Source organism: Python bivittatus, unplaced genomic scaffold (assembly GCF_059951505.1).
Source record: "Python bivittatus isolate LINGU-HERP-01145 unplaced genomic scaffold, Pbiv_v1 ctg000850_np1212, whole genome shotgun sequence".
Lineage (NCBI taxonomy): Eukaryota > Metazoa > Chordata > Lepidosauria > Squamata > Pythonidae > Python > Python bivittatus.
This window is the reverse complement of record NW_028277112.1, coordinates 46,912,275-46,938,037: the sequence shown is the minus strand read 5'-3', so window position 1 is coordinate 46,938,037 and position 25,763 is coordinate 46,912,275. Positions and strand designations below refer to the sequence as shown.

The following is a 25,763-nucleotide window of genomic DNA, read 5'->3' as shown; positions in this document are numbered from 1 at the left end:
TGGGACATGGAAATTAGCTATGTTTTGAATTATTTACTTTTTAGATTTATATTCTGCCTTTCTTCCAAGATCTCAAGGTTGCTTAAATGGGGATCCTCAGTTTATTTTATCCTAAAAACAACCATGTGGGATAGTTTGGGCTGAGAGAGAATCACTGGCCTAAAGCCACCAAGTGACTCTCCATAGTTAAGATGGATTTGAATGTGGTCTTCACTAGTCCTAGTCCAACATGGTAATCACTACACCACACTCGCTCTGCCATATAGCATTTTTCTGAGACTTGTCACACAAAACCTGAGTTTTTAAACTGCCATTTATGAGGTCTATTATATGCAGAGTATATGCTGCAGGTGCTTGCAGTGCCAGATGTAATTCAGGACTGTTTGCAGATTATCTGTCCAAATCCTTGAGCAATTTTATTTTTTCTTCCCCTTGTTTCTATCTTGGAAAGGCATTCATTTGTCTCTCTTTCTTTGCACACTGCCTTCCAGTCTGTGGATCGTGACTACCTGCAGGGAAGACCATAATACAGGTAATCCTCATTTAGTGACACTTGGGACCGACAACTCAGTCATTAAGCAAAATGGTCACTAAGTGAAAGTGCAACTGTCCTTATGATCTTACTTCAGCTTTCCTTTGTTTTATAGACCTGCGAAGGTTGTAAATGTGAGGACAGGTCGCAAAGTTAATTTTTCATCAACATTGTAACTGTGAAATATTGCTGTACAAGGCAGTTGCTAAATAAAGACTACCTGTACATGATTGGTGAGTCAGGATATCATATCCCCACAACTGGTTGTAATATGGCATGGCTCATTTTGGTCACACTGGTTTCAATAAAAGTGTGTCACCATTATCTAACAAATGGAACCAAATCTTGGGCCTAATATTTATTCAGTGTATCTTTTCTTTTTCCACTCATGGTGGGGAATAAGAAGATTCCTTGAGTTCACTGCATTATTGCTAAACTGGGAAACAGGCTGAACAACTTTACCTGATCTTTTATTTGTTTTTATCTCACATGGGCTGCCCTTTAAAAGAATAGCAGCTAATCTGCCTTGGCTTTCTTTCCTTGAGGCCTCAGCAGTGTGTACAAGATGGAAACATGATATGTTCTTGTCTTGGAGAATGAAATACTGTAATCTGAAACAACAGAAGGCATCTAATCTCTTTACATAATTAAGGTGTACACCCCATATTAAAATAATCTGCTACATTACATACAAACAGAGACCAAAAGACAGATGACAACAATCAGCCAAGTATACTGACTTCCAATAGATCTTTTTCCCCCCAAATAAAAATTAATGGCAATTGTACATGTGTGTGCATTTTAAAACTTTGCCCTTCTGCTGATCTATAATCTCCCTCTCTCTTTCTTTTTCTCTCCACATACACACATACCTGCACACCTCTATAATTACATTTCCCCCCTTTTTTAGTTTGCAGTTGCCATGGCTGCATTTTTTTAAAGCAACAATAAAACTTTGGAGACCAAATCCATCTGAATGAATAAATCCTTTTTGGTCATTCTCTGCATACACGATTGGCCGGATAGTCACTGTGGGAGAGCAGGGCTGCCCCTGGCCTGCCCTATTCCTGAAACAAGGCAATGTGATCACAGATAGAACAGACTCCCCACTTCAGACCTATCCTTCTTGTGTGAAAAGGGGAGCTACAGTGGATCTTGAAGGATGACTGCCCTCCAATTCTCATCAACAACCCCCATCCCTTCCACCTAAAATGTTTTCTGGATTTTTTCTTTCAATAATGAGTCACAATTCAGTTCCCATTGAATACACATACACTGCTGGAAGACATTGCCCAGGGAACAGAGGGGAGGGGCACGGCAGCCTCAGCCTAAAATGGCCAATAGATGTTGGCTAAATCCCAGCCATCAGGGGTCAACTGACTATACCTAGTCTGACTGCATAGAATAGTAGGTAAAGTGCTTGGATTTTATCCATGGGGGGAAACTGTTAGGATATGAGGAAAAACGCTGCTTTAACACTGGAACAGCTACAGATGACTTGAGGCTGCCTCAGGTATGGGCTGGGGAATCAGATGAAAGAATTCTTACTTTATTTTATCTTACTGTATGTTTTGTATTGGGTCTGTTTTAGATTGGTATTTCTGTGTAAGCCGCCAAAGTTGTTTTGATTGCAGTGGCATAGAAATATGTTGAATAAGTGCATCCATAAATATGGAAATACAGCAGAAAAGAGTGGTTCTTGGGGTGTATTTGTGAGAAAAGGTTCTTTCAACAGACCTTGTTGTATATCAACTATACCCCCAAGGGAGATTATTCACCTCTCCAAAAATGGAGATTAAATAAGGGGCCTTCATCTGCTGCCAAACCTGTTTTTTTTTTTTTAAGCAAATCTAAGATGATTCTCTCCTGTTCCATTATCTGGGAAAAAGTAGATTTCCTTTCAAGTAAATTCAGTGCGAACAAAGAAGCAGCATGTCTGAGTTTATGTTTGTTGTTATTTGTGTGCCTTGCAAAGATTGTAGGGTAAAATATGGAAGAGATTTAAAAAAAAAAATTCCCCAGCATGTTGCCCTCCAGTGTCAGAATTTTCAGATTTCTCCAATGTTAGTCAAGGCTATATGCAGACAAGATGCAAAAATAGAAAATGTTTTGTTAAGCTTAAAATAATGCCTTTGGTAACAGACTTTCAAAGTTTGTTCATTCACGGGCAATAATGCTGTTTCCTCAGCATTATGTATGCCTCTGACTACACTGAGGTTTACCAGTGTGAAGGTTGTAACAGGTATACAGTGATCCCCAATATCTGATGGCTTCAAAAACATCTGACTTGAAATCAATTGTAGTACTACAGTAATGGATGTTAGCACGGAGACATTTTTCCTCCAAAGAGTCATCATCTCAAGATTCCCACCTTTCATTTTTTGAAACAAGTCTCTAGCTGTCTTAGAAGCTGAGACAGGAAACACAATAAAACACTATCCATTTGTTTTGTAAGAATTGCCTGCTCTTACCTGTAACTGCATTTAGCTGATGAAGTCTAACCAATCATTAACATAAAGACTGAAGAAAGAACCTCATTGTCTTTTTCACACTTGAGAGGACCTTTTTAAAAAATGTTCCATGGTGAGAAGTGGTTATCACCACCTTAAAAAAAAAGAAAAAAAAATCTAGGAAGGATTTTAGAGTAAGTGTAGTTTAACAACAGCATAATATTTTCCCTACCCCCAAAATTTAAACTAGTAGCAAATGCAGGAGTTCATGATCTTTGTAACCTGGGGCACTTCCAGTTAGAAAAAAAACCCAAGATGGCAGCTGTAACTATGTGATTGAAGCTCCATCCCTTGTTTACATTTGCAGTATCCCTTTTTTTAAACGTTTTTTTCATAAAATTCTAAGCATTAAACATGTATTCATCCAGCTGCATGTAGATAAGATTCACAGTATGGCAGGAAGTAGGAGGCAGCATCTAACAGTTATACCAGCCATACAAGAGAGACCAAAGTTATCCAGGTCTCCTGGTGGATTAGGCTTTTTAAAGGAAATACATTAAGATGGAAAACTGGAATTGACTTTAAAATCAGTCCAATTTATTAGGTGCTTGAGAAGTGTGTGATATATCTACATCTGACCAGGATATATTCAATGAAGTTGCAGATTTTAGCTTTTCTTATCTCTTGGATAGAACTTCTTTCTTTCTCTTGGCATAGATTTTGAAGTTTAGGCAGCATGCCAGGTACCTGCTCAAAAATTAATGTTTGGTTTCCAGATCCAATTCTATACTTGCTGAAGTTTCCAAATGCTTTGAATATGAGGCACCCTCAGGCAATTACGTTCTAGTAGTCCAAATGTCATCATAGTGAGATCCTCAAGAACGCTGCAGATGACAGTCTAGCTTTAGCTGTACAAACTCATTTTTGGCAATCAGTGGAACCTGGACAGTTCAGGTTTGAATTGAAATCAAATTTGAATTTGAAAAAAAAAAAGTTCAGGGTTGAGTCCAAGAATACACCAAACTATGAACCTGACTCTTTCAAAGAAAATATAATCCTATCCAGCACAGGTTGAATACATATTTCTTGCACTGCCTTTTGTCAGAGTATAAGTCCTTCTGACTTGTTTGAATGAGATTAAAATTTCTTTATCCTCATGCATTGCTTTATACTCAGATGTTGATTCTGAGTGTGAATAAACTCTTAGGAGTTCAACCCGCAACTGAGGATTTGATCCATGAGTGGAAAGATACTATATTTGTATCCCAGATTAACCCACCAAGGTGGGGGGGGAGAGAATTTGATAAAAGACTAGAAACTCTTTATGAACTTTTTGCTGAAAATGGACAAAAATGAATTGGTGATCTCAGGATTTACTGATTAAAAATGGTTGTTTATGGGAAAAAGGGAACCATGATATGCAATTTGGGAAGGCGGAAATGGTAATAATTATGTTTATAACTGTTACAAAGAAGATCGAAAGTCACTTCTTCAAATACTTTTCTTTTTTTCTCTTTGTTTTTTTTCTGTTTCTCACTATCCTTTTCTTCTACTTTTTTCTTTACGTTTCTGTCGTTCTTTAATCTTGTATAAAATTCTTTTTCAATAATGATTATATAAAAATAATTTAAAAAAAAGAAAAAAAGAGGAAACTTACATTTCTCAATACTGGAAATATCTGTCTTGGTAGGTTTGGTACCCAGGTCATTTAGTTATCAAATCCAGTCCTTAAATAATCATAAGTGATATTGGTGTACAAAAAACAGAAGAAAACCTTCCAGCTTCATCTTTCACGTAACAGGTAGTGGCCCCTCTGTGTTCCTCTCCCCTCCCCATATACTATCCTCTACTGGACTTCAACAGAGAAAGTAATTTGGCCAGGAAAAGTGGCTGGAGAAAAGAGATTATAGGATGGTAAGTAATTAACATGCAGGAAATCACTTTTCTTCATATACAATCATAGCGGTACTATGATTTGCCATGATCATATATGCAATTCCAGCATGATCTGGCTTTGCTCATTCCTGATGCCTTTTTCTAATGAACCTTATGTATCTACTTTATACTGAAGTTTGGAATATTCTTAAAGATAGAGAATGAATGTATGAAGAAGCATTCAAAATTCATGTTGCTGACTGGCAGCAGCTGCCTATAAAAGTTGATTGAGTCTCTGTCTGCATTTCTCATTGTTGCTCTGTTGTCAGTTTCACAGAAAGTTCTATTATTTTTGGTCCATAGATTTCCTCAGAAAATGGTTGAGTTGATATTTAACCTGGCATTACATCATGCTGAAATCGATATCCGTGGAGGGAAAAATGTTTGGTTTCTAGAGGCAGTCCCTATTTTTCAGCTCTTCTTTTTGTTCTGATGTAACTAAATAGCTTCTAATTATTTAAGTCTGCACTTTTTAAAATAGTAGGTTCCAAGCGTAACCCACATGAATAAAAGATTTAGCTTGCTAATGAGTTGAGTAGGTCTTCAGCCTATACATGGAAGTATCCTTTTCCAATGCTGAAATTAGTGAACGCTTGGCTGAGGTTGTACTCAAGGCCACATCTCATTTTACCGAGTTCCACTGGCTATCAACCTGAAGGCATTTTGGTAACTGAAGTACCAATGCTATGTTTCTTATTTAGGCAAATCATGACCTTAGAGTAACTTCAGTAATTTGTGGCAGGGGCTTTGTTGCTTTTTTCAATTTGCCATTTTTTCAAATATCTAGCAAAAAGATTTACCCAGAAGGACTTCATGTAAGAACCACCCGGTATCTTTTATTACCAGAGTCCTAGTGGTTTGAATAATCTCTTTATAATTGAATGAAGAATAGAAGAAGGATTTCTTTCCTCTCTCTTTGCTTCTCATTATGCGTGAGATGTGAATTCTACAAGGCTTTGTCTTATTATGCATATATCTATCTCCTTGTTTACCTACCTCTTCCCTTTCTTAAGACCAGGTCACCTCACAGAACATTCGGTTTTGCCTTTGAATACTCAGTTCTAACTGGTGTTCTGTTGAATGTATGAAGCAGTGTAAAGTCCTCTGCTTTAGATGATACGAGATGTTATGACATTCTGTCTTGTATCTGGGATGAATCATTCACCCATTTGATACTGATGTCCTTTAGTGAAAGAGATCTTAGATAGCTCATCGTATACAGTATTGTGTTTTATGGGTCAAAAGCACATACTATATGGCTAGGCAGTCACCAGATTATTCAGAGCTGGAGCTGTGATGTCAAAAGTGAGTCAGCTCATCCACAACCCTCCTTGCCTGGCTCTGAGATTGCCTGCTTACCATTTTTAGGGGTCATGTTCTTACAATGGAGCCTCTATTTTGGTGCCAGCCTGAAGCAGGTTGAAGCCAGATCAAGGTGATTTGGCAGGAAAGGAGTGTTTTCCAATGAAAACAGAATATGATTTCTCATGTGAACATTCATAGAAGCGGCTTTGTAATGGTATGTGGGAATGACCTTGGGAGACAGGAGGAAGAGCTGCAGACTAGACAATGTTCAGATAAAAGGCAGCTGAGCCTGCAGAAACAATGAGGACATGGCAAACATCTCAGAAGGGACCTCCCTCATTTTTTGGACTGTAAAGGCAAGGGAGGGGAGATGTATTTTCAGACCTGCAAGATTCTGTCAATGTAACCTTATAGTAAAGTTAGAGCTAGTACTTCTGGGTATGCTTCTTCTCTGGAGTACCTCACAAGGCTGACAGGCTGGAATGCCTGCTTGGCTCATGCTGTCTTTCCTAACTTTTCCATTCAAACTGTTGTTAAATCTGAGCACTCTTTCACAGGACCAGAGAAGCACAGAGATTAGAGATGTTCAGATGGGCAGCGAAAGCAGGCCCCAAAATTTTGAATTTTTCTTCCTTCCTCCTCCTTCAGCTAGTGCTGTACTGTGACTTTCCTCTCCTTCCTTGAAGTCTGGGTGCTCTGGCAGAGAAAGTACTCTGGTTTCCTTCTCAGAAAGGAGGGGACAAATAGATTCAGACACCAGCAGGGGAAGAACAGTGGGGCTCAGTACAGGTTTGTCTGTTGGAAGGACTCACAGGAGAGATGTTCAGTCATTTATCTCTTCTTGCAAACTCTTGTTGTGAGTCCTAAAGGACCAACATTTTTGCCCCACTCATTCCCCTGCCGTAAGTCTGCCACCCTGCCAGTCAATTCCTTCAGCTCTCTTATCATTCTTAACCTATCACTGTACCCCTCATTACTTTCTGTGTGGGCATCAATATTATCAGCCTTCTTGCAGAGGTGTGGCAAAAAGACCTCTGTAAGGGCAGTAGTTTTCAAAACAATATTGTGCGGATGGGAGGAAGGCATATGAAGAAGGCTATGGGATAAGTCCTCTGATTGTGTCATTGGGATTGGGGTGCTCAGTTGATATTCAGTAAATCAGAGGGCTCAGGGACTAAGTGAGATGAGGCTTATTGTAATGTGTGAATTTATCTAATTTCTGAAGATCACTTCAGAAAGACACCCATTTTACATAGCTAATGTCAGTAGGGATACAGGGAGAAAGAATCCTGCTTGGATGCAAAGCCTCTTAAATCCAAGAAGGCCAAAGTACTCTTAGTAACATTTATTGGGGGAACTTAATAAAACATTGTTCTTAATGTATTTTACAGCTGGAAGGGCTAGAATTAACAGAAAGTATCTATTGGAATGGAAAGGATCTATTGGAAGCATTAGGCTTTTATCAGACTTAGCAGTAAACCTCAACTCTTCAAGTCTTTGACCCCATGGTCAGGATCTGGTTTCTTACCAGAAGCTTCAGTAACATCACATGTTTTGATCACTTTCTTTCTTGTAGCCAAAATGAAGCCATATTAACACAGAAGATCCACCTACTATAGTGCAGTGCAACCAATCTGTCACATACTTATTTGTTAGATTTATATTCTGTACTTCATTCAAGAACTCAAGGTGACATATATAGTGTCTCTCCTCCCACTTTTCCCACAACAACAACTTGTGAGGTAGATTGGGTTCAGTGAGAGTGCCTGGCCCAAAGTAACTCCGTAAGTTTCTGTGGCTGAAGGTGGACTAGAATCTGGGACTCTTTGGTGCTTGTCCACCATCTTAACCACTAAACTACACTGTCTCTCTTTATGTATTCCAGGGTTAAATTATAGGCATTCTTACTCATATTTTTGGGTCAATGATATTGGCTGTTCCTTCAAGGTCATAGAAGGCAGCTGGCCATGTTGACCCAATAATTCTCTTGAGTATGGAGCTGCTGATTCCTGTCTTACCAGCTTCACTCCTAACAGGCAGTCTTCTGGCTGATTTGAAGTAGATTAGCAATGGTTTCTCAATCCCAGTGTTTAAATAACAATAGGAACACATAGTCTCTTCCTTGTTCTAAGTTTGATTTCTGAAATAGAAAAAAACAGGGTGTGTATGAGGTGGAGATAAAGAATGAATTTTTGTGCATCAAGATTGTGATCTCAGCTCATGAAAATAAATTCCTGATCCAAGAATATGTTCCAGGGACTGTTTTATTTATTATTATTGTTGTATTATGTGCTGCCCCCATCAGCTAATGGATCTTGGCATTCTAATGAAAGAACAATTGGGGATCCAATTGTCCAGGTCTTGCAGTCCTTAAAATTTTGTCTCTGGATGAGAAGATGTACAGATGTAAAGTCAGAAGAAAGCATTCTTACATCCAGAGACTGGCTTCATCAAGAGGATGTCAGGCTCATCAGCTTGCTCAAATCAGATAGCATCTTATATCAGAAGAAGGAAAAATTGAATCTGGAGTTGCATTTAGTTAGGCAGATAAATTTTATGGCTTGACTCTCATTCTTTATCATAACAGATACTACTCTTTGAGTCAGCTAACTGAAATTGGTGAAACAATTCTCAGCTTAAAGAACAATTTGGCACAGGAATGTATTATGTATGGGAATAGATAAGATCTCATTCCATATCATTAGAATGATCAAAGCTGCTAAATTACTTCTGTTGTTGAAGAATGTGACGTGTTGCCTGCATCTCTTTCTTGAGGTTTCTTCCTATGCTTACTTAGCACATGATAAAAGTCAGATGAAAAGGAGGATGAAAGAGCAATCACATACTCACCTTGGATATGTCTGTTATCACACTGTGCTCTGTTCATCTAGGAAATATGAGTTATCACTCCTCACCTTGCAATATCCTTATGTGGTAAGAATTACTTCTGAAGAAACACCCCATCCTGTAATGTACTGTGTTGTGGTGAGTAACTCTTCTGCCAAGCCTATGCCTTGAAATGCTGACTTATCTTCAGGATGGACTACAACTAGCCAATCCTCAGGTGTGGAAGTATTCCAGTTTTACAGAACTTAAACGGGTTTATTACCTACTCAAAACATTGGCTTGTTTGGTCCATATTGTCAGTATTGACCAGCAGTGGCTCTCAGAAGTTTTAACTGTACCTGAAGACGCCAGGGACTGAATATGTGCTCTTTCGATGAGCCAGCAAGCAGCAGAATAAGAGCCTCAGGTAGCTTACCTTTGTCCCCACCAAGGAAACTTGAGAAATCATCAGAGCAGATCCATCAGTGGAGAATGGTTTGAGTATTCTGCTGTTTCTGAGGCAGGCAGGATACCTTATTCCATGTCTGGATTTGCATCCTGGGATTGATCAATTCACTTATTTGTTTGTTTATCCATCCATCCGTTCATTGAAAATACTTTTCAGATCTCACAAGACAGCTTCCAATAAACATGCATATGTTAAAGATTTAAAAATAAAACATTAATAACATCTGCAAATATGTAGAAAAATAGCATAGTAATAAATCATTAATAAATGTTAGAAACAGCTGTAGCTAAATTATCCTATCCTGTTGTATTAGAAGTTGGATCTGTTACAGCTGAAATCCAGAAAGGAGCAATCAAAGCCTTAAGAAGCCATGGGAAGGAGAAATTAGGTTTCCTCAAAGCTGGCAGTGATGGGATCTAACAAACCCCATATGGAAATCCATTTGAAATAGGTAACTCTGTTGTGAAAGAAGGCTGTCTCTCTTACATTACCCAGTAGAAGAGTCTTAGGGGAGGAGGCCTGCACATTTTAGATCTTAAACTACAAGTCAATTAATATGAGTGAAAGTGGTACTTCAAGTAACAATTTAATACTAGCAAAAATTAGAATTGGGCTCAGAAGTGCTTTAGTAACTAGCTGAGATGTTGCAGTAGAGAAATCATATAATTAAACTGTATTGCTCCCCATAACGTTTGGGTAGTTGCATTCTATACCAGCTGAAATTTTCAGACTGTCCCGAAAGGCAGTCTCCTATGGAACACTTTGCAGTAGCCTAACTGGGGTCATTGAAGCAAGGTCTCATCTCTCCAAATGGGGCTACAAATGATACAGCATCAGATGTTAACAAGCACTCCAGGGTTGTGCTCCTCCACAGTTAGCAAGAATCTTAGAGGACTCCTTAAACCATACATTTGGTTTGTCAGAGAGAATTCAGTGTTGTTTATCTGGTTTTAGTATACCCAGCAATTGTGGTTTACAAACCCCAGTTGTGTTGCACACATTGCAGCTGATTCAACAAACCGTATTTAAGCAAACCAGGAGTTTGCAAGCTGTAGGAACCCAGTCAACTCATTCAAAGCCATGAATCAAAAGGTTGCCAGGATATCTAAGGGGAAACCATGGAAGAACTTTGTGTTCCCAACAGTGTCTCCTTTGGGTCAAGAGAATCTTTTTCCTCCCTAAGACCAATTAGAAATAGACTTTAAATGATTCTGAGTACAGCTGATTTATCAAAGGTGCCTAGTGACTGCTATACAATAGCTGCCATCACTGCAGTTGAATTACTGCTACCCTGTATTGTTCCATGCCCACGGCTCTGTATGGCATTTCAGAATCTGAGTGACTATTGAATTCCTATTGCTTGTGACATATGACATCCAAAAGTGCATCCATTTCCTCCTGACTTATTGACCATGCGAACAGGAGCAGATTGAGACCCACAGAAGTTTGTGTGCAGTACAAGCCTTTACGTAAGACTGGGCCCACCTTAGAAAAAAATGCTAAGATGGATTTTGGAAAGATTGTGTCAAGAACCATTCCAAGACGGAACATTAGAGCAAGATTCACATTATTTCTTGAGAAGAGACTTGCAAATTACTAATTTATACACATTGTATTTTTCAGGAGGCAATTCTTAATGCTTAATCATTAACCATTGTTAGTATGTCATGTATACATGGCCATTGCTTTTTTGTGTGCGTGTGCCTTTGAGCCAGTCTTGACTTCTGGTGACTGCTTGGACAAGTCCCTGCAGTGTTTTTGGCAAGATTTCAGAAGGGGTTTGCCATTGCCTGGTTCCCAGGGCTGAGAGAGCCTGGTTCCCAGCTGGCTTTGTGCCTAAGGCAAGACTAGAACTCACAGTCTCCGGGTTTGTAGTCTGTTGCTTTAGCCACTACACCAAACTAGCTCTCCGCATGATTATGGTCTTTTTCATACAGTACTTGCTGTTCCAGAGATGAGAGATTTGGTGAACCAGACTTAACAGTATGTATGTCTGCTTAGAAACAGTGGAATACAGTAAAATTTACTTTCAGATAAGTATAGGGTTGAAGCCGAAATCATTTTCAGTGATTCTCAGAATTTCTGAAGGCCCTCTTCTCGAAATTGTAAGAGGTTTATTTTTTTCCCAAAATTCCATAAGCTTTTAAGGACGGGTTCAGATATGCTTAGCTGCTGCTTTAAGATGCTCTTCGAGAATTATAAGATCTGTTTGAGAAAAGATGCCAAATTCTCTTGTGCTCCCTCTTTCATTCCCACTTTTGTATTTACAGAATGGCTATACCAATGTATTGTTAGGTAATTGTGATCAGTAGCACTATATAATTGCAGGTGGCTGTTCAGTTCTTGGACCTCACTCTGTTTCCCAGTGAGGCCACTTTTGGAACAGTTCAATGAAATGCATCAGTATCATAAAATCTGTACAGCTTTGTGTGTGCATTCTCTACTATACAAATATGAAAGATTACCCTGAAGCCTGAGACTATTTTAGCAAAGGAACACAAAGGGGGTAAAATATAGTTAATTTAATGGGTGTGGAGAATTGAGGACAAAGTTGCAACCTGTGTCTACTACATATTTCCAGCCTGGATATGTATAATATAAATATTGCTGTAATTTTTCTCCATTCCACATTTCTTAAGAATATTTGAAGACCCTTGAAGAAAGTGATATAGACTGGCCTCCATCATGAAGCTTCAAAAGCTTATTCATCAAGCTACACATATCCTATTATTTGTATAAGCATACAATATCCTTTGTGTGCTTTAAAAACCGGTGAACTAACTACAGTGTATAATTGGACAGCTTTCAAAGGTAGGCCTTAGAACTATAATAATACCAAAGTCAGTAACAGAAGTGGTATGTCCTTAAGGTATAAAATGATTGTTTCCTTCGGCATAGCACTAAATATATATCTGGCCCACTTAGCAGCTACAAATAATGGCAGCTCAACACTAGAGTTTATGGAGTGCTGTGCAATTGAGACAAAATGATAACCACAGTTAATGCAGAACAAGAGAGTCTGTTGGGTTCATTCCAATTTCTGTGACTCTTTTTCAATTCACGAGAGCCTGTAACTCTTTTGAAATCTATTTCTCATTATTCAAAGTGTAAATTCTAGCAGGTTTCCATTTCCCCCTCCTTTTCTCTCCCTGCCCATGCCCGAATAGAATTCTTCATATTTCTGACATGCCAGTGGAAGCTTAGAAGCCAGTGTGACAGCAAATAATACGAATTCATGGTACAAACTCATTCAAATATCCAAAATGTTTCTACCCTGTGTGCCAAACTGATCCAAGCTGTAACTTAGTTCAAAGGACTTTGGACCACAGAGATTGATTTGGCTTAGCAAGATTGGATGTATATTGGCATTTATCCAAACTAGGAATTAAAAGAAACAGTTGGCAATACATGAAACCTACATGAACAATAATGAAACCTACATCTTTTAAGGTGTATTTTCTAAGAGAATGAAAAGAATGTATTCCAGTCTTTTCTGGAATTGGCACGTGACAACTGTGTTTGATTAAACTACTGTCTATCCACAGCAGACAACATGGTCTGTAGGGAGTTATAGTCCAAAATATTTAGTTTGGGGCTCTAATTCTAACTTCTCCGAATATTCCAGAATTGTTATGTGTATATGTTAGGAAGGATTGAAGAAATGACATTGAGTAACCACATGGAGTGTGCAAATGCCATTGCTGTTGCTAGTATCCCACAAACTGGAAATGAAAAATGGGAATATGGGTGCAATTTATAACATTTTCCAAAAATTCTGCTGCTTGTGTCTAGCTATATCTCCCAAGCTTTTATTTCTGCAGCTATTAAAAAATAAAAGAACTCCTGCTTTTGTTGCTGGCTCACCTGTTCCTTGTAGGAAACCTAGAGCACTTATTAAACAACTGGTAAACAATTGTTTATACTTGAGCCCAGCTGCTGGTAGTCCCAGGCTGAATTAACCTTTTCTAGGTCCTATTTGCTCACTTGCACTCAGTTGCCTTCCCAAAGGGAAAAGAGAAAGGGAATGACTTGTGTCAGAGTAGGCTTCTAAGAAATATAACTGCTGGTGAGATCCCCAAATAATATGAGCCACAGTGCTTCTTGACCAATGTCATAATCAAAATACAAATATTTTTGATACATTTCTATATGATCTATTTCTCCCATCTGTGGCCTTCATTTACCCATCAGGAATGTAACATTTTGACAGTACTTACTGTATACAATGTAAGCCCTGTTTTCTTTGAATTATAAATATCATTGAGCTTCACAATCCCTTTGGATCAAGTATGAACTTCAGCATTTCACGCTGCTTATCTAAAAACAATACAAACATTACTATCTTTAATCTAAATTTTAATCCAAGAACTATTTTCTGATTGTTCTGCACTATTGCTGATCCGTGCTAATCCCAAACCAAACTGAACCTAGTGGAGCTTATTCTCTTCAACTTGGGCTAGTTGTGGAATGTAATCACAGTAATATAATTAAATCTTTATTCAGGAAGAGGGGATGACCAAAAAAAAAAAAAAACCTGGGAAATTATATCAGCTGTGCATAAACTGACATAACAATTCAGCACTACAGTTCTGCCAACATAACTAAGGAAGGCCAAGAATTCTGCCCACCAGAGCTGTGCTTAATGAGCACATAATTTTGTGTTCTGCTAACCCACTCAAATTCCTCTTGGCTGGGCAGATAAAATGTTGTAACGCTAATAAGAAAGAGCTTTGATCTCTGATGTACTGATATCAGAACAAAATTAAATGATCTTGAAGTAGGGGTATCAAAAGCAGTGTGGTAGTGTTTAAAGAGTTAGCCTAGAACTGGGGAGATCCAGGGTTTAGTCCACCCTAGCCCCTCAGGGGACTTTGGGCCAGTCTCTCTCTCAGCCCAACCTATCTCAATGAGTTGTTGTTGTGGGGGAAAAAAGGGAAGAGGGAATACAGTGTATACTGCCTTGAGCTCCTAAAGGAAAAGTAGATAGAAGCAAAAGAATAAGTTACACACACATACAAAGCTATGGATGTTCTCTGTTTCTCAACAGCCAATATAATGTTTTGTACTGCAGTTTAAGAATGTGCTTGCTTTAATGCTATTTTTTCTCTGAAAAGACACAGATTATCTGAAGAAACAACAGAAGAAACCACAAAATATCTTGTCATATTCCATGCTCTGTGTGTGCTATTCAGTAGGGCTTGGGAATTTCTAGCCCCCTTGGCAGCTATGGGTTTATCCTAGGTGATCTCAATCCCAGTCATATATGTTAGATCTGATGTTTAGGCCAGAGCAGATGTGGAGGAACTGAAGATGGATTTTTTATCAGTCTTGCTGTGGTCAACTTATTTTCTGATCAAGTTATACACTGCTGGTGCTCTTGGTGTCTGTGAGGATGGGTGATAGTTAGGATGGTTCAGAGCCAGATGTCTGATGGACCCTGAGGGCTTTCCGAGTGCCCTTTGGGATTTTTCCAGTGACTGTGCAGGCAGTTCCTTCATACACCTTGGCAATCTTTGGAATATAGAAATGATTAGGGCACTGGACAAAACTGCTCCTACAGTACGTGGCCTCTCTATAGTTGCCCATCCGGGAGGGGGGCAGTGTTCCTTGATTTACTGAGGCACTTTGGAAAATGAAGCTACTACAGAGATGCCTGGAACAATGTTGGAGGAGGAATCATGGAGTAAATATGACTGAATCCAGATAAATGCCCAGGGTTGGGCCTCCACTGTGCTGATAAGAATGGCAAAGCATGAATAGTTTTCCATTCTTACTGAATCTGTAGATCATTGTCCAGTGACCCTGCTCAGAATTACTTAGACCCTGTTACAGAAAGAAAGGCAGAAAATACTTTGGCAGACTGCTGTCAGTCTGCTGTCAGTCTGCCAGTTTCTTTGCAGATTTAGTTCCTCATATTTAGTTGGGGTTGAATGCCAGTTGGGCACTATCTAGCATGATGAGTGAGGCAACCTCTCGCAAAGGGATCCTGTTCAGCCTGAGGATCCTCTTTGGTATGAGCTCAACCATCAGTGGACTGGACAAATGCCCAGCCTGGATTCTTTAGGATTCAGGAGTTATTAATTTGAGGGAATTTTTCCAAACAATGTCCAGAGTTTTATTTGGGCAAGCCTCCATATAAACCTAGTTCCAGAGACACATAGCTATAGGGTACTGAGATTTTTATTTTTTATTTATTATTAAACTTGTATGCTGCCCATCTCCCCCAACGGGTGACTCTGGGTGGCTCACAATAACAAAAAAGGAAAAAGCACCAGTCCCTCCAACAATGGCTAAAATCCATAAATAATTAAAAATAGAAGCATGCATTAAAAATATCGTAAAACCCCCCTATAAATTTTAGCCCTCAAACCTTCAAGATGCTGGGGGGGGCAACCCATCATCCCACCAGCCATCTCCACAGATGTGAGCCCCCATCCAGCCCCCAGGCCTTCTGGCAGAGCCAGGATTTAACCCCTTTTCTGAAGGCCATGAGAGAGGGGGCACACCGGACCTCGGGAGGCAAGATGTTCCATAGGGCGGGAGCCACAGCAGAAAAGGCTCTCTGCCTAGACCCCACCAATCGAAATGCCTTGACCAGTTGGGTCTGCAACCTGCCCCTTCTGCTGGACCGAGTGGGGCAGGCTGAAATAGCCAGGGCGTTACTAGAATTAGTTTGCTATTGAGGTGTACAGAGACAGCCTAGCTGGTGACCGAATCCTAGAAAACAGGATAGCTGTTTCCATGCTGCTAGTAGTGTTGTGTGATATTTTATTTAGCACAAGATTAGCATAAACTTAATTTCTGCACCATCTTCCATATAAAACCAGATAATACATGCTTAGTAATTACCTTAACTTCTGTAAAATATTCATTGTTAGTCTTTATAATGTGAACATGCAAATAATTTATTTTATACCATGGATAGAACAGGAGTGAAGTGGGTGAAATCAGTAGAAACGATGAGCCAGTCTAACAAAGAACATGGAATTGAGACAAATCCTTGGTGATATTAGATACAGGAAGGTTTTTCTCACTCTGAAATGTGTTTTACTGGAAAGTTGGATTAGAAACAATAGATGGCATCAAATGCAGATAAGTTGTTGCTGCTTCACACATCTGACTGGCTTGGGGTCAGTACGCTGTCACAAACATCCGAATAGGTCAGATGATGATCAGTGAGAAGTGGCTGATGAAGCTCATCTTGTCTCTTGGCATACATAACACAAGAGGCACCAGCATATATAACTGCAACCAGGATCAAAGCAGCAACTATTGCAATAGTTATGATTTCAGTCACATGGAGAGCTTGTGCTGAAAAGTAATGGGGAAAGGACAAATAGAGTTACAGTTTTGTATGCTGTTAACCCACTTGGAAATTTATTTTTAGACAACGTGGATGTTACTGAGTCCCAAGAATTTCAGTATGTTATTGATTGCAGCCTTATCCCTCAAGAAGCAACTCTTTTAGAAAAAGTCCCCTGAAATTGCCAGAGATCGAAAGTCATAAGCTTTATGTGTTGTTTGTTTATAAGTATTTCTATGCTGCCCAGCTTCCAAAACCATTCTTTTGTTTTACGAACTCAAACACTGAATTGGTGGGATGTATCCTATAAGAGTCTTAATTCAATTCAAAACCTGAACTGTTTACTCTGTAATATAAACTCATGAAATGAAATGGAAGCCCCCAGTGACATTACTAGCAAGTATCTTACAGCCATCACAGAAAATTTGTTCTTCCTCATTATACACCAGGCTGTTAATCAAATCAAGATATTGCAATTTTTGGGGATAATTTGTTTGTCTCATAGATTTGTTATATTTTGGAAGTTTAATTTTATCTGACCTTGATGCTAAAAAGGAGCATTCACCATTCCTCAAATATGTTTTTCTTAAACAGATCAACCAAGATATATGGATTTTAAAAACCATATCTTTGATGCTTAGCCTGATTAGTATTTGATGGATTCAGTCCAATCAAAGCAGCTGCAAAAAGGAGTACAGCCCATTACAGTTATTTTGCATGATATATACATAAATATTAAACTATCTTTTGATCTACTTAGAGAATAAAAATAATGTGTTACATGATGAAAAGAAGAAATCACATAACTTACATGGCCACTGAACTTCGTAACTGTAGCCCAGGTTTTCTGGTGCTGTAATAAACATCTCATTGTTGGTTACAGGAGGCCAAAATGGTACCATATTGTACTGTCTGTTATGTCCAATGGGGGCATTTTCTAATGGGTATGTTGAGATATCTAAAGAAAAGGAAGTAACTGTTAAAGTTTGAAAACTTGGAATTATATTCTTAAATGGCTTTTCAGAGAAACTAGTTTCATATTATTCATGGCTGATAAAACAATGCTAAATGTATAATAATAATAATAATAATAATAATAATAATAATAATAATGAATTATTAATACTGAATAATATTGAATAACGAATAATACTGAACAAGTCAGTCCATAGCTATCAAACATCAAAAACATCTGCCAGGCTATTCTACCTCCTTTACATGGATGATCTGAAGCTGTATGGAAAAACACCATCTGAAATAGAATCACTGCTCAACATGTCTGAATATATAGCCAAGATATTGCAATGGAGTTTGGACTGGACAAATGTAGTACCCTTACCATCAACAGGGGGAAAATAGTGAAAACTGAAGGAATCAAGATGTCCTGTGGAAATAACGTCAAGAGTCTGGATGAAGAAGATCACTAGAAATACCTGGGCATCCTTCAAGCTGACAACATCAAGCACAATGAAGTCAAGAAAAAGGTTAGGAGTGAATACATCATGAGAGTGAAGATGATCTTAAAATCCAAACTCAGTGAAGGAAATACCATCAAGGCAATGAATACCTGGGGAATTCCAGTCATTAGATACACAGCTGGAATAATGGACTGGACTCAGGCAGAACTAGAGGCCCTAGGTAGGAAGACCAGAAAAATAATGACAATGAATCATGCCCTTCTTCCATGCAGTGATGTTGACAGACTCTACTTACCAAGGAACATAAGTGGACATGGAATGTTGCAAGTACACCAGACAGTTGAAGAAGAAAAAAGGGCATTGGAAGAATATCTGAAGGACAGTGAAGAAGATGCACTGAAGATAGTACACCATGAAGGCTTACTGAATACCAAAGAAATCAAACTGGCCTATAAGAAAGACCAAATGAAGAATAGAAAAGAGACATGGCAAGGCAAAGTATTACATAGCCAGTACACAAAAAACCTAGCAGGCAAAGCAGATAACAAAAAGAACTGGCAATGGCTAAGAGCAGGAAAGTTGAAGAAAGAGACAGTGGGGCTAATTCTGGCTGCACAAAACCAAGTCTTAAGAACAAATGCATATAAAGACAGAATTGAGAAGACAGCAACAGACAGCAAATGTCACCTCTGCAAAGAAGCTGAAGAAACAGTAGACCACCTAGTTAGCTGCTACAAGAAGATCACACAGACTGACTAAAAACAATGGCATGACAAAGTAGCAACAATGGTGCATTGGAATATCTGCAAGAAATACCATTTGCCTGCAAGCAAGAACTGGTGGAATCACAAAACAGACAAAGTAATAGAAAATGAAAAAGTTAAAGTGCTCTGGGACTTTAGAATTTAAACAGACAAGCACCTGCCACACAACACCCCTGACTTAACAATTGTTGATAAGACAGATAAAAAAAATCTGGATAGTGGACATTGCAATACCTGGACACAGCAGAATAGAAGAGAAAGAACTGGAGAAAATCACAAAATAGAAAGACCTGCAAACAGAAGTAGAATGACTGTGGCAAAAGAAAGCAAAGATAGTATCAATAATAATAGGTGCCTTAGGTGCAATCCCAAAACATCTGGAGCACCATTTGAACACCATTGGCATTGGCAAAATCACCATCAGTCAATTGCAAAAGGCAGCTTTACTTGGAACAGCTTACATTCCGCAACGATATGTTTAATACTGTCAAACAACATTTGTCTATCCCAGGTCCTTGGGAAAGACTCAGTAGGTGGATAAAAATGCCAAATCCAGTTTAAACATCTGACTGACTGGGCGACCAACCATAATAATAATAATGCTGCTGCCCAGCTCCCAACATTAGTTGGTTAATTAATGGACTGACAATCTTTGAACTATTTTATTAAAAGAGGCATGAATGACATGCAAATAAAGTGAAGCCTTTAGTCTTGAATTAGTGTTTAATTCCACCTTATAGAAAAAAATTCCTTCTACAGATGCCAAATATCACAAAGCTTAGAGTAGACTCATGGATAAGACCAATCAGTATTCTATAATAATTTTGTGTGTTGAGTAGAAGTTGATTCTAGTAATAAAAAGTCAACCTCACACCAAGAATCTATGGTTGAATCACCACAGCGACAAAATCAAAAATTAGCAATTATGCATATGTTTTTCTAAACCTCTCAGGTGTCTTAAAGTATCTGTAAATCTGAACTTATACTTAGGAGTTTCCTTGTGAATCTTTTATAGAACCTTTGGATTGAAAAATATTCTAGGACACATTCTAAAATAGGGATGGTCAATCTGGTGTATTCCAGATGTTTTGAATACCAACTCCACAATGCCTTGCCAGTGATCATGCTGACTGAGACTGATGGGAGTTGAAATTATTGCCCCTGTTTTAAGGAATTCCCCCCACTCATGAAGAATACAGTGATATTCACAAAGTGTCATTTTTGCCCCATGAAAGCTGAAAATTAATTCATGCTTAACATTCATGCTTGGATCTTGGTCATGGGTGCAATGAATAAAACTGGACAAGTACTTACTCAACTACTTTATCCACCATTAATAACTGTTGATCTCATGATACAGAGCCTAAATGTTTCTTTCGATCATCATCATTTGTCCTGTAAGACCCACAAAGAACCATCTAACTTCTACCATGGCAGTTCCTTTGGGTTGTTATTACTCAGTGAAGCATGGCATGAATTTAAGGGATTCTGCTGCAGCAGTGAACAGTCATATGAAACTTAAGAAGTGCCATTTGGCTTGCTATTAAAACACACACACAACATTGCTGTAAGAGTTTTAAAGACTACCTTCAAATGTGTACCCTGCAACAGAGTGTGCATTGTTTTGCTTTTGTTTTGGGAGATGGAAATACATAGAGCTACACATTTGTAAAGGTAGGAGATGTAAAAAAAAATATTGCCATCTCTGTTTCTTAGATCTGCCGATGCAAGGAAATGCCATAAGAGCTTATCATCTTTTGGTGTGATTTATCCTTTATCAACAATATATACAGTAATTCCTTTTGTTGCTAATTTTTATTCTGCTTCTAGTAAGAAGAGATAAAGGATGCAATTGTGGTTGGTTTCATTGCTGCAGTGGGATCTTGGCATCTTCTTTACATAGACAGGGATATTTGCCTGGATAATTTAACTCAGCGCTATGTTGGGTGTGGATTGTACCTTGGATTCTATATAGAGAACTAACACAAATCAAAACATCTCACCGGGGTTATGCCTTCTCAGCCATTCATCAAAAACAGCATCTGTAAACGTGTGGAGGAGGACAAAAATGGGATCATTTGGGGATAAATGAGTTTGCCCTCCAGTGCCATTCAAAAAGAGATGAGCCAGATTGTGAAGACTTCGCACTGCTGGATCATACTTTCCTGAAGGATTGCTGTAGCCTGCACATATGAATAAGAAAAGAAACAAATGGGAAGCTATTCTGGAACTCTTCTGTGGAAGCAAATGTAGTCCTCAGCTAAATACAATCCTGCCTAACATAACATTGCACAAAATGAGGTAGATAGGGAAGACAAAAGAAGGGAGACTGTGTTTTCTAGCCTTGAATAAAACAAATTATTTTGTATATCAACCTGGTAATAACATAGCTGAAACCACTGTATGCATTTAATAAATGTGGGCGCTCCTGTGCTCCTAGTGGACACAGTATTTTCTGGAAAACCCAACCGTTCCCTGTTCTAGCATTCTAGCTGATTTTTGGCACGTAAGAATCTCGACTGTTATTCAGCATGATGATAAAATGAAGCTAGATTGCTGTAATCAGGGTGAGTAAAATTAAGTATTTAATACCATGCAGCGTAACAGGGGGATCCTGTATAATAATTCCTTGCAAATTCATTCTTGCAATGTTACTAAGCTTGTTTAACACACTTGTGAAACATCTCTGTCCAAGCAATGCGCTATTCTCATTCTTGAAACTCTGTCTTTAAATATGTATCTTTTTAGCCTCCTATAAAAACCCTTGAGGTCCTGATGGGATATAAATATAACTAACAAACAATGTTCACCCTATAATACTCATTCCCCAAGTGTAGCATTGAAACTCGACAAAACTGAGGTGCCAGCGGCCAAATTTAAGTCCACATAAATGGCTTTGTGTTCATTTTTCCCCGCTCTTCTCTTTTCCATCTCTCCTCCATTTGCTACTGATGTTCAGATGGTAAGATCTTTTGGAAAAGAAAGATTTCATTTTGCTGTTCGATGCTAGCAGGTACAAAGCCACTAAGCAAAATGCCAAATCTTGTGTACTTAACAAACAGTTGGAAGCTCACACTTTCCTGTCAGGTGTTGCTGTACTGCAGCTGTAGAAAATGAAAAAAGGCAGTGCAGAAACAAACATGGCTCTGCCAGAATACATTATTCTAAATATGCAGTAACATACAGGAAAAATGGTACAGCCAATTATTTCCCAGATGGGTTTATCTTTTCTGTGGGGTTGAGGACAAGGTGACTTTCTCATCAACTGGTAAGCCTTTTCTGTTCCCTAACTGCATTTTCAACTTTTTTTTTATTTCCATAAAAAATCTTGAGAGGACATAGAACAGAATGAAAACACACACACACACACATAATAAGACTTCTTGATCCATAAGATTAGAAGTGGGGGTGAGGGCAGGAGATTCATTTATGCAGCTCCAACCATGTTTTACTGCATCCTCTGTCAGCATATTTTTTTGCTCCGCTGAAATCAGTGACTCAATAAATGAGGAAAACCAAAATACTGAAATAGGATATGGGATTATATATTTTCACTGTTCAGTTTTGCTGTTTTAGGTGAAACGTACTGAACCGTTTGATCATGTCAGATACTGAACTATATTTTTGGATGGGACATCTCTAAATGCGACACAGGTAAAAAAAAAAAAGGGGTGGAGTGGGGCTTTGATCACCCAGTCTCAGCCCCACCTTGACATTTTGACCTCTCCCTGTGGACACCCCTGGCATGGTGGCTTAAATTCACTGTGATAATAATTCTCTTCTTTGAGATAAAAAGCCAGTGCAATTTGCCTCAACAAGGTGCTTCATATCAAAGCCTTGACCACTGCTGAGAGTCAGCGTGGTGGACTGGTTAAGTTGTTAGACTGGCACTTGAGGAACCTAGATTTAAACCCACTTTTGGCCATAGAAGCTCACTGGGTGATGTTGGGCATTCTCTTTCAGCCCAACCTACCTTACAACGCTAAAGCTGTGGGGAAGGAGCATTGTACAAGACATCTTGAACTCCTGACTGAAAAGGCTGGATAAAAACCCAACAAATCCATCCATGCATGCATGCGTAAACGTATGATGCGTGAGCAGAAGCCTCTTCCAGCTAGTGATGCTGCTGGAGGATGCCTCAGAAGTGAGGCAATGATGCTGCTTCTCTTTCCTTCTAGAAGTAAAAGGTGTATTACTTCACAGATCAGCTCAGTCGGGTGATTCAATCAAAGCAACATCAGATTGAATCACTCTCTCAAAGATTTTTTTTTTCCTAGTAGTTATGAGACTGCTTCAGTCCCTTCATATCCAGCTACAGGTAGTCCTTGTTTAGTGACCACAACTGGGACCAGCAACTCCTTTGCTGAGCGCTGCAGTTGCTAAGCAGAAAATAACGTGATTGCGACGGAGTTACAACATAGCTTCCCATTCGGTAGTTAAGCAAATCGTTGCAGTTGTTAAGTGAGACATCATGTAACTGTGACTTGTGATTTTTACTTCTGTGTTCTCTTTCAGCTCTGCTTGTTGGAAGCTGAGTGTGAAGCCAAGAATGGTGATCACAGGACTGCAGGACACTGCGACGGTCATAAATGCAAGGACTGGTCACAAAACTCTTTTTTTTTTTTTACAATGTGGTAACTTCAAATGGTTGTTAAATGAGGCAGTCGGTAAGTGAGGTCTACCTGTATATCTCTGGTGCTGAATTGGGTTTCTGAATTGTTTGTTGTTGGTGGTTTATTTCTGACTTGCTTTCATATCTTAACATAAAAATAACTATACCGGCTGGACTGGGCCTGTGTAAATGGCTTGTCCAGTTGGGACAGAACTTTTTAAAATGTATACTTAGCATACTTAACTGTGTTCAGGCAACATATTTAACTAAGTCATAGTTGGTTGGTATAGCTGCTTAATTTAATTAATTGGGAAAGGTCATGTTAATTTTATTTAGAATGCTTTTTGTACGTTAATAAAGTCTACTTTGCACAGTAAATATGATGTCTGCTATTGTACATAGCTGTTTCTGTAGCAAGTGTCTTAAACAGGAAACTTACTTGCTTTTCTAAACTTCTCTGTATCTTTCTTCGTACAGGGTTCAAGGACAGAGATATCCCTATGTATGTATGTAAAATGTGTGTGTGTGTGTGGGTGGGTGGGTGGATGGATGCATACATGCATACATATATACATACACACACACCTCCTTGAATCAGTCTTGACTCCTGGTGACTACATGCATAAGTCCGTATAGTTTTCTTGGCAGTTTTTTTGGAAATGGTTGGCCATTGCCTTCTTCCTATGGACCAGGACTGACTTCTGTGCCTGTGGTTAGATTAGAACTCCCAGCCTCCCAGTTTCCACTACGACACCTTAACCACTGGACCAGACTGGCTCTCACGCACAAATGCCATTGCTTTATGGAGGTGGAGCTGCAGCTGAGTAGGTGTAAAATGCTTTGCATTCCAAAGTTCCCAGATTCAAACTCTGGCATCTCCAGGTAGGACTAGACTAACTTCAGCCTGGAACTCCGGAGAGCCACTGTTCTAGATTTTGGACAGCCAGCCCAGAAGTGGCAACCCAGCAACCTGAGATTATATTACCAAAGGTTGGAAGCAAAACAGTACAACATCAGCACCATCATTTCAAAGGGCTTTTCAAGTCTTAACAGGGTTTGAAGGATGGCAACAGTTTATTTCCCAGAAGTCTCATGCTCCCATTTTCACTCCAAAATACTCCAAAGGACTATTTTGGGTCTATTTCCTAAAATGTTGTATGTGTGTGCGCATGCATGTGTGCGTATTTGTGTGTAACGTAGAGGATGGGAATTCTAGCAGCTTGCATATCAAAGGTCTCCAAATCCCATTACCACCTTTAAACTCCAAGAGAACCCCCTCAAATGCCCCCCCCAATTTTAGCCTTTCATTTTATAGGGACATCCCCAAATGGTCTTCTGGGCCCACCAGAAAGTTGGGAGCCTCCATTTGGCCCCTGACCTATCAGTAGTGGGCTAGTCTGAAGCTTGGTAAATCATGATCGGATGTTGCGTAAGACAATTTCCTGTGTCCTATATCCTCTGCCTATGTGCTGTCTAATGTGTGTGGCTTCCAAGTCTAATATGGAGAGAGATGGTATCTGTAAATAAAATCAAGAATGTCACTGCTTGTAACAAAAGTTAAGAATATGCCATTCTTTGGAGCATTTCTTAATGAAAAATATTTCCTGATACAAAATACTGTAACCCTTAGCCTTAAAAAGTATTATTTGCTGATGTTGAGAATAACATCATTTGCTTTAATCTCACCCATAATTAATAGGGCCGGTGATCACAGAAAACAAAAGAATATTTACAGACTTGTTTCCCTCCTATTATTCTATTTTGAGAAAACCTGCTGAATTAAATAAAGGAGTTCCCCCACATTCATTTCCAGACTTTGAAAATACATTCCCCTTGTAATGGATCTCATGGGTGATTTCCTAAACAATTTCTTGTCCCACAAAAGGATTTGAACAGTTTTTACCCACTTTAATTTAATGAGTATGGTGGATTTCACCCTTGTATTACAGGTTGTTTTTTTTTTGTTTTTGAAGTGACTTGCCTTCTACTGTGTTACGGAAACTGTCTGCTGAATTGGAGTAGAACGGAGGCGTATCAAATAATCCAACTGCTAAGCAAAGAGCAACATCCTGAGGCTCAGGAAGGCGCTGCATCATTGGACGGGCTACGTTTCCAGCTGGATTGCGTCTAATTGGACCACCTTCTGTGC

The 25,763-nt window shown here is 39.0% G+C and overlaps 1 protein-coding gene and 1 long non-coding RNA gene across 3 annotated transcripts in view; one reads left to right on the top strand and one right to left on the bottom strand.

Annotated features, from left to right (window-relative positions):
• The window catches only part of LOC148213827 (uncharacterized), a 27,839-nt gene extending 2,121 nt beyond the window's left edge, over positions 1-25,718 (top strand). The window contains exons 2-4 of one of the 2 annotated variants that reach the window (XR_015793902.1): positions 23,518-23,669; positions 24,092-24,116; positions 25,588-25,716. This is a non-coding gene — a long non-coding RNA (uncharacterized LOC148213827). Of the gene's footprint in view, positions 1-23,517; positions 23,670-24,091; positions 24,117-25,587 lie in introns of both variants that reach the window. The other variant, XR_015793901.1, reaches the window with a different exon arrangement.
• Positions 14,558-25,763, bottom strand: part of TYRP1 (tyrosinase related protein 1) — a 279,196-nt gene continuing 267,990 nt past the window's right edge. The window contains exons 9-12 of the mRNA XM_088130526.1: positions 25,596-25,763; positions 21,006-21,185; positions 17,632-17,778; positions 14,558-16,828 (exon numbers count right to left, since the gene is read on the bottom strand). Of these exons, the coding sequence (XP_087986652.1) occupies positions 16,626-16,828; positions 17,632-17,778; positions 21,006-21,185; positions 25,596-25,763 (698 nt within the window). The 3' untranslated portion in view covers positions 14,558-16,625. The remainder of the gene's footprint in view (positions 16,829-17,631; positions 17,779-21,005; positions 21,186-25,595) is intronic.